At 45.9% G+C, this 10,115-nt stretch overlaps 1 protein-coding gene across 1 annotated transcript; it reads right to left on the bottom strand.

The window, feature by feature from the left end:
* Positions 1–4,302: 4,302 nt before the first annotated feature.
* LOC139372702 (G protein-coupled receptor 3) lies at positions 4,303–5,304 on the bottom strand. Its single transcript, XM_071112491.1, has one exon. The coding sequence runs from the start codon at positions 5,302–5,304 to the stop codon at positions 4,303–4,305; it is 1,002 nt and encodes a 333-aa protein (XP_070968592.1).
* Positions 5,305–10,115: the final 4,811 nt, after the last annotated feature.

The raw sequence follows: 10,115 nt of genomic DNA, 5'->3' as shown, positions 1-10,115 counted from the left end.
GGAGATTGACAGTTATTTTGTGTTTCTTCCATTTGCGAATAATCACACCAACTGTTGTCACCTTCTCACCAAGCTGCTTGGCGATGGTCTTGTAGCCCATTCCAGCCTTGTGTAGGTCTACAATCTTGTCCCTGACATCCTTGGAGAGCTCTTTGGTCTTGGCCATGGTGGAGAGTGTGGAATCTGATTGATTGATTGCTTCTGTGGACAGGTGTCTTTCATACAGGTAACAAACTGAGATTAGGAGCACTCCCTTTAAGAGTGTGCTCCTAATCTCAGCTCGTTACCTGTATAAAAGACACCTGGGAGCCAGACATTTTTGACATGTTTTTCTGGATTTTGTTGTTGTTATTCTATCTCTCACTGTTCAAATAAACCTACCATTAAAATGATAGACTGATCATTTCTTTGTCAGTGGGCAAACGTACAAAATCAGCAGGGGATCAAATACTTTCTTCCCTCACTGTATGATGAACAGAGAGTAGCAGTAGCGTAAAAGAGGGGGTGGTGGGTGGCGGGACACAATGCAGATAGCCTGGTTAGCCAATGTGCGGGGGAGCACTGGTTGGTCGGCCCAATTGAGGTAGTATGTACATGAATGTATAGTTAAAGTGACTATGCATATATGATAAACAGAGAGTAGCAGCAGCGTAAAAAGAGGGGGGGGGGGGACACAATGCAAATAGTCCGGGTAGCCATTTGATTACCTGTTCAGGAGTCTTATGGCTTGGGGGTAAAAACTGTTGAGAAGCCTTTTTGTCCTAGACTTGGCACTCCGGTACCGCTTGCCATGCGGTAGTAGAGAGAACATGTAGAGAAATGTAATCTCCATATATGGCCAGCTATGTAAACTTTAACATTGAATTATCCTGCAGTAGATGTGGTTCAATTGGTAACATACATTTTTGTCTTCTAATGCCTCTTAAGGGGAAAGTAATCTAAAAGTAACTGAATGTAATCAGATTACCTTACTGAGTTTGGGAAGTCCAAAAGTTATGTTACTGATTACAATTTAACAGGTAACTAGTAACTGTAATGAATTACATTTAGAAAGTAACCTACCCAACCCTGTATAAAAGTGATAATGCCCTTGAAGCCAGTGTTTGAAGGATATATTGGCACGGTTTGCCGGTCCTCGATGACAACACCCAACACGGCTTCTCGGCATTATCACTTATTTATACTTCAAATGGAGCAAACTTTGTTAATAACATGTATTAAATCATATGAAATAATGTCTATAAAAATAAGTTGATTCACCCATATAAGTATACCTGGATGCACAAACATTGTTTTCTTTGTTTGGGCTAATGGCTAGGCTAGGCTAATGGCTAGGCTAATGGCTAGGCTAGGCTAATGGCTAGGCTAATGTGGATTCTAGGCTACCTGTCACATAGCAGTGGTAATGGCATGCAATTCACACCTCCAACGTAAATGTAGATAATTAGCATAACTCTTGATGCTCCGCTCTGTTTTTCCGCCAAAAAATCCTTTGGTCATTGAGCAGCCTTGCTGCATGAGCTCAGCGGTTGAGACCAAGGGCCCAAGGTTCCAGTCTGGAAGCACGCTTTTGACTACACCTACAGTATTGCTTCGGTGCTGCAGTTTAACTGAATCATGGCTGAAAAAGACAATTCCAATAGAGACAATCCCACAGAGAAGTCAAATTCCAAAATTATTTAAATTGTCACCAAGGCCGATTTTTTGTCATCACTCACAGTTGAAGATATTAGCATTTTATATTCATGCTCTAAGATTATGACCCCAGCTGGGTCTGGTCTACTTAGTTCATTGACTTTCATTGAACTTTCATTGAACCAGAAAATAACTTTTGAGAGGGGTGTCTCACTTTCTCTTCTGTCTCTGGATACCTTTTTTGGTCTATGCGTGAACCGGTAGAGTTCGCCCATTGGTTGTTGCATCGCCTCGCCTTAATTGAGGAAAGCGCCCTATGTGTGTACGCGTGTGTGTTCTGACACTTCACAAAGAACATCATGAATATTCACACTGGGTTATAAATATTTAAATCCTCCATTCAGGACACCCAAACCTCTCCCTTTTTTGGGCTCAGGAAAATAACTTCACGTGTGGTGTGTGTATTTAAGGATAGACACTTTCTCACCACTTTATTTCCCTTAAAACCTTCTGTGGGATATGCACATTGGCAAACAGATGATGAACCTTTGCTAAAGCCACTTCTCTCACAGCCTTTAGCTTCATGACCACAGGCAGAGGGGAAATGTCAATCATATCAAGCCTGATTGAATACTCATGGTCAAGCTCTTCAACTTGTTCTCTCCACCCACCAGCTACCATCCCATGTACCAGAATGCTGCAATTGGCGAGGACACTCACACCACTGTTAAGGCTTCAGGTTCTACCAACAAAATACAACCTAGCACTCTGGTACCCTGCAAACCATGATCCGTTTTGTATCTTACATGAGTCAAATGTAATGGAGTCTGTTTCACATATTGTTAGTGGTTGCTGTTCATACAAGGACTTATACATCGTTAGACATGACCGCTTTGTCAACCTGATAGCTAATGAGGTGAGATAGGCAGTAACACCATCAGTGCATATTCCTGCATGTTGATGATGTTTTCTTGTATACCAAATATGTCAGATGTTGTTGTTGCTGTGGGGGAGGCTGGAGGGAGGTGCTGGAGGGAGGCCAGAGGGAGGGGTTCAGATAGTGTTGTTGTGAGGGAGGCTGGAGGGAGGTGCTGGAGGGAGGCCAGAGGGAGGGGTTCAGATAGTGTTGTTGTGAGGGAGGCCGGAGGGAGGTACTGGAGGGAGGCCAGAGGGAGGGGTTCAGACAGTGTTGTTGTGAGGGAGGCTGGAGGGAGGTGCTGGAGGGAGGCCAGAGGGAGGGGTTCAGATAGTGTTGTTGTGAGGGAGGCCGGAGGGAGGTACTGGAGGGAGGCCAGAGGGAGGGGTTCAGATAGTGTTGTTGTGAGGGAGGCTGGAGGGAGGTGCTGGGGGGAGGCCAGAGGGAGGGGTTCAGATAGTGTTGTTGTGAGGGAGGCTGCTCTGTGTCAGGTGTCATGGGTAGCCTTTCTGAATGGAGAAGAAGTATCTTTCTGTATCCATGTGTCCATACTGTATATCAGTGGAGGCTGCTGAGGGGAGGACGGCTCATAATAATGGCTGGAACGGCGAAGGAAATGGCAATGTATTTGATACCATTCTACTTATTCTGCTCCAGCCGTTACCACGAGCCCGTCCTCCCCCAGTTGAGGTGCCACCAACCTCTTGTGTTGTATATCCATTACCTATGAAATGTTTGAATCCTTCTCAACTGTAATGTGATTTGTGGATTCATAGAAAATATTTAAAATGTTTGTGTAGGTCAATGGCTTCTCCCACAGGTCCACATTTTTCAGGTTTACAGTCATCCACCATGTTCAAGATCCTTCTGAAAAATCAAAAGATGAGTGGAGCTGGATTGGACACCCTTCAGAAACCGACCACCATCATCACTCGCAGTCCTGCCCACTGGTTGAACCAACGTTATGTCCACGTCATTTCAATTCAATTACATCGAACCAACGTGGAATAGACGTTTAATTGACATCTGTCCCAGTGGTTGAAATGGAACCCACAGGGAAGAAGAAAGAGAGGGCGACCCAGAAACCCAGAAAGTCCAGGCAGAAATGGCTGAGAGCGACCTCAACTGGTGTGACCTGGGAAAACTTGCTCCAAACCGAGATGCAGGACAATTGTCAACAGGCTTAAGTCAAGTACGTCTGTGTGTGTGTGCACATGCATGCGTGCGTATAGAAAGAAGGAGACTCCACTTCACTTTTAGTACAAAATAAAGTAGTTTTTATTTAGGAAGTAGAAAAAGACAACATTCATACATTTTATTTTAAAAAACATTGGCAAACTCAAACCTTTTCAGAGATAGTTGAGGTGCCTTTTACAGTATTAGTGCAAACCCTTTATAAGAGTTTAAGAGTCCTTCAAGTTACTCTGCATTTGACCTTTGGATCACCGACAGCAGCATAGTATAGTCCCACCAAGGACCCAGATGAATTACGATAGTTGCACCTCTGTGATTGCATCAGAGTGGATTGTCTTCATGTTAGTTGAGGATGAGGCACATGATGAAATTATACAGTACATCAGGTCTCACAGCCAATGACAGAGCTTATTCCAGCTGACTACAAGATGGCTGCCTTCTGGAACAGTACATTCTGATTGCTTCTTATCTGAAGTGCAAGTGATGATGAGGATGTGCTATTTGTATGCGTTACAGTTATATGGGACAGTATGTGTGTGTCTATGTGTGTCTCCATCCTACACGTCAACAGGCCTGTGTGTGTTGTGTGTGTGTCTGTGAGGACAGCAGGCGTGCAGCAGCACCTTGCGTATGTCTCTGTTCCTCAGGCTATACAGCAGAGGGTTGAGCAGAGAGTTCCCCGCAGCCGGCACTAACGTAGCGTACGTATACAGGGGCGAGCTAGATGCGTCGCCCAGCAAACCGTAAAGGGCGAAGGGCGTCCAGCAGCTGACAAACACTCCGAGGACTAACAACAGCCGAGATAGGCCCTTCCCCCGGCCCCCGTGCTTGCTCTTGTACGATTGGTCGTCAGGCAGGAAGTGCCTCTGCGTGGCAATGGCATGGGCGTGCCGCCTAGCGACGCGGCAGATCCCGGTGTATAGCTGCAGCGTTACCATGATGACCAGCAGGAAGCCGCCACAAAGCAACGACAGGTACGTCCGAGTCAGGGGTCGCGCCACGGAACAGGATGTGATGTCATTGAGGCAGTGCCACCCCAGCATTGGGCCCAAGCCGATCAGACATGACCCCAGCCAGACGAGTGCCAGCAGACCAGCGGCGCATCGACGCGAGTGGCAGGAGCCGTAGGTGAGGGCGTGGCTTAGCGACAGGTAACGGTCCAGCGCCACGCCCATCAGGCTGAGGAGGGAGGCGGTCAGTGATGTCGCCAGAAGCCCTGACGTCATCAGATCTGACCAATCCGTGGGCTCCACACAGAACAGGAAGAGGAAGTGCAGGATCAAGGCCACGCCCGCCAGCAGGTCGGCCAATGCCAGGCTGGCGAGGAGCAGGAAGACAGGAGCACGGAGAGAAGGTGTGGCCAAGATGGCCGCCACTACGATGGTGTTCTCGGACACAATGAGGGTTCCGGAGACGCACAGTGCCACTCCCCATAGGCTGAGAGAAGAGGCCTCAGGAATGGTTGTGGGATCTGATTGGTCCAGCTGGGAAAGGGGCGAAGTCATCCCTGAACCTGAAGACTCCTCGAACCAGATGTCCGAGTCATTCTGGGTCATCATGAGTCACACACACGACACCTGAGAGAGAGCGAGAGAGAGAGAAGACAGAGATGTTAACAAACAATGTCACAGACTAGTAGCAAGTCTCCCTCTCCCTCTGTTCCTGCATGTGGTTTGTTATTGTTAATTAACAGCAGCAGACAGACACCCTGCACTGGGGCTGCATCTACTCTACAGTAGCTTCCTCTCCTCGTCTCCTCTCCTGCATCTCAATAGTCTACAGTGGCTTCCTTTCCTCGTCTCCTGTCCTGCATCTCGATAGTCTAAAGTGGCTTCCTCTCTTGGGTCTTAGGCCACTTCGGCATCTGCCAAAAGGTCTGAGCATTTATGGCACAGGAGGTAGTGCACTTGAACCACAGTGATACATACTGGTTCATCTCAAAGGAGAGACTTTGCATGCTCCTCACATTACTATGGGACCATTCCATTTCATTGCCTGATATCTACTCTTCTCTCTCCAAAGTGTGCACTTGTTCACTCCCCTCAAGAAATGTAAGAGATATATGATGACGAAGCCCTGTCTAGCCTATATGTATGTGTAGCCAATGCTTTTAAATATACAAGGGGGAGTGAACGAGTACACACTCCAGATAGAAGGTGGAGAAGACAGAATTGGAATGCAGCCCTTCTGGTGTCACTTCTCCACTCTTCTCCTACAGTGCCTTGTGGTGTGTTGTGTAACAGATGCCCACTAGCTTGGAAAACCATGTCCTCATGCTTTATCTCTGATATAAATTGAGGTTTACATACACTGCCCCCACACACAGACTGACAGACAGACAGACAGACAGTACAGAAGATCTTACCTTCTAACAAGACCTTGATCACGATTCTTTCAAATCAGCTCTGTTGACAGAGAATCCAGGAAACTGTGATGCCGTGATGCTGTCTGTGTCCAGCTTGTCTCGTGGTATATCGATGGTCGGTAATATCTCAGTAAGGCTTGTCTGTCCCCATCAGAGTAATAACATATCCTCCTTGCGAATAGGTTGTCTCCGTTTCTCCGGTGGTGAACACCGGAATGACTGGATGGATCTCCTGCGCGAATGTTCCTTCACTAGGGAAGGTCTGACTGACGTCAGTCATGGCAGGCTTTAGCCAATGAGGCGCTCGGAGAGACGGGAGTGTGGGGTGGGATGGGGGGGCTCCTGTAGAGTAATTTCATTCAGAAAAATGCGGCAGCTTCCCGCCCCTCCCACTGCGGCTTGCCTCGCGCGCAACTTTTCCTTAAAAATTTCGGACAGGCGCTTCCGAAACTCTCGCATGCACGCACGCACGCGCACACACACAAACACACACGCACACACACACCGCAGTAAATATTACTGTAAGTGTAAATGGTTGAGAGCGAGAAAAGGGCGTAGAGGGGGGGGTGGCTCGCAGCGTAGTGGGGCTCGCACCTAGAGGAGCTGTCCAAGGTTCTGAAACGTAATTGTATGCTAGAATTTGCTTGCATAATCGATTGTTGTCATTTATTTTTTGGCAGTATTGAATAAGACTATAAGAAAACATTTGAGGTCATAAGTGTAGTTGTCTCTGCAGAATTGGAAAAGTAAACAGAAACGTGTACGTCATTCAATAAGCAAGAGCAAAATAGGATCTCAGTGCGTGAATAGCCTACATGCAGTGTACTAAGGTGAGTCACTGGCTAAGCACCCTTTGTCTCGGGATGAATCATACATGATAATTTCTTGACCTATATGCGCAAGGCATAGTTCTGAGATATTGAGCATCAAAGTTTTCACATCCCAGAATTCAAAACTGTTTTGTAGTGTTTTGTTTTTTCTCAAAGGTACCTAAAGTGCAAAGTATCAAAATCTTGTAACATTTGTAATCCGTTTTTTTAGGGGGGGTGCAATCACAGATCGATCCTGGCCCCCGAAATGTCAGTCTAAGTTCAGCTATAAGGTTCTATATGACACTTCTGAATTGGACATTAAGATATTAAGACAACTGTAGCTATTTGAATACATAAATGATAGAATAACACTATTTTACCAATATAGAGTCAGAGCACATTATTAAGAAATGTATTATGATCGTCAGACGAATTACTGTCGTCACTGAACAAGCACGTGACAACATCAACTTTCTAGTTTTTCATTTTTTCACTTAAAATGTATTTTTTCAAACATCTATCTTCACAGATATATGAAGAACCATCTAAAGATCAATTAAATCTGACTATACAATTGTTTTTTTTAAATGTCAGATAGAACCTTATAGTCCCAAGGTCTCGCGTAGGCTATATATCTATCTCTCTCTAGGCCTACATGGCCTTGGGTGTTTTGAAAAGCACGAAATTGAACATGTATAGGCTTACTATCTATTTTGAAACATGAACAGCTGATTAATGTTGATTGGTTAATGATGTAGGCTATCTGATGAGAGATGATTGATAGATATATCTGGGAAACCCGGTCATGGATGATTTACCTGGCAACTGAGATTCTCGGTTTCCCCGGTAATACAAAACAGCGTGCGTGGGCTGCAGTGGTTGCTGCAATGTGTCTACGTGATTACGCACGGGCCACGGCACTGCGCAGAGAGGGGGACCCTCGTTTTCTCGTTGACATAGAACCATGTAAGGAAACTGACTTCCGGTTCTCTTTGGGAGAAATATATAGCATTACGTCATTTACACATTAGAAGGAAAAACTGAGAGAGGGAGACGAGGGAGAAGGAGATATTATAATTCAGCCACTGAATATGACACTGAACAAAAATATAAAGGCAACTTGCAATAATTTAAAATATTTTACTGAGTTACAGTTCATATAAGGAAATCAGTCAATTGAAATATATTCATTAGGCCCTAATCGATGGATTTCACATCACTGTGAATAGATATGCATCTGTTTTTCACAGATACCTTTAAAAAAATGTAGAGGCGTGGATCAGAAAACCAGCCATGCAGTGTGACACATCTCCTTCCAATACCGTTGATCAGGCTGTGGATTGTGGCCTGTGGAATTTTGTCCCACTCCTCTTCAAAGGCTGCTCGAAGTTTCTGGATATTGTCAGGAACTTGAACATGCTGTCATACATGTCGATCCAGAGCATCCCAAACATGCAATGGGTGACATGTCTGGTGAGTATGCAGGCCATGGAACAACTGGGACATTTTCAGCTTGCAGGAATTGTGTACACATCCTTGCAACATGGGGCCGTGCATTATCATGCTGAAACATGAGGTGAGAGCAGCAGATGACTGGCACGACAATGGGCCTCAGGATCTCGTCAAGGTATCACTGTGCATTTAAATTGCCATTGATAAAATGCAATTGTGTTCGTTGTCTGTTATGCCTGCCCATACCATAACCACACCACCACCACGGGGCACTCTGTTCACAACGGGGACATCAGCAAATGGCTCGCACAGTTGAAAATGAGGTTAATCCGTGAAGAGCACACTTCTCCAGCGTGCCATCGAAGGTGAGCATTTGCCCACTGAAGTCAGTTACGACGCCGAACTGCTGTCAGGTCAAGACCCTGGTGAGGACGACGAGCACGCAGATGAGCTTCTCTGAGATGGTTTCTGACAGTTTGTGCAGAAATTATTTGGTTATGCAAATCCACAGTTTCATCAGCTGTCCGGGTGGCTGGTCTCAGACTATCCCGCAGGTGAAAAAGCCGGATGTGGAGGTCCTGGCTGGACTGGTTACACGTGGTCTGCAGTTGTGAGGCCGGATGGAACTACTGCCAAAATCTCTACAATGACGTTGGAGGTGGCTTATGGTAGAGAAATAAACATTAAATTATCTGGCAACAGCTCTTTTATTTCAGCTCATGAAACATGAGACCAACACTTCTACATTTTTGTTCAGTGTACTTCAGCGTGTTGCACCACAGTAACCCGATGAGCTAAAGCCTAGGCAGCAACAAGGGGAGCTTACGCAAGTGTTCAGGTTTCAGGCGTGATTAACCTCCTAATCAGGTATATGTGGTTCACCGAACCACCTTTGTTACACTACCTTTTAACACCTAGATGGGATAGATAGAGAGGAGACAGGCAGTTAGATCTGTTCCTTACCGTCTGACTGCCCTCAGGTGGGATTTATTAGCTGTTAACGGGAAGCTCAAGCTCGTGCTCATATGACTGCGGAAATTCCTGGTTATCTAACAGGCACACATACTGCCTCTCCTCATACACACACACCCATACACACCTCTTTGACGCTCCAGCTCAAATCGATGTGTGAGAGGAGGGAGAGGATGGAGAGGAGGAGAAGGGAGAGGAGGAGAGGAGAGGAGGTTGGGTTGTGTGTGTGGGAGGAGTGTATGTGATGGAGAAGGCATGGGTTTGTATGAGTTGAAGGTGACAAGTGTTTATTGACTTAAAGCATTATTCATTGCAATGTGTGTGTGTCAATCAACATGTTAATTATACAGTTAGAAAGCAATGTATAGACAGGAATTAACAACACATTGTATATATACACCACATAAATACGCATTTGACAAAATACACATGTCCTTGTGTGACAGTGTCTATACAGTACCTGTAATATATGTGTCAGTATGATAATCAGCGTGTGTGGGCACACATGCCTGTGTGTGTGTGTGCACATTCCTGTGTGTGTGTGTGCGGGCATATGAGTGTGTGTTTGTGTGCCTGTGTGCGTGCTTGTGAGCATGCTTTTGTGTATGTGTCCTGGGGCTCTGAGGTAAAAAGGTGTCAATCTGTCTCAGTGGTGTGGGTTTCAGGGTGGTGGAGAAGGGGAGGGGGATGGCAAGGTAACCAAGTAGACTAGGGTCGAGTTACACCGGTTCCTGTCTCTCTCTTTCCCAAATGCAGATAACTCCTCTCC

This window comes from Oncorhynchus clarkii, chromosome 18, assembly GCF_045791955.1.
Source record: "Oncorhynchus clarkii lewisi isolate Uvic-CL-2024 chromosome 18, UVic_Ocla_1.0, whole genome shotgun sequence".
Classification (NCBI taxonomy): Eukaryota; Metazoa; Chordata; class Actinopteri; order Salmoniformes; family Salmonidae; genus Oncorhynchus; species Oncorhynchus clarkii.
The sequence above is the reverse complement of the archived record's forward strand: the minus strand, read 5'-3'. Positions and strand labels throughout refer to the sequence as shown.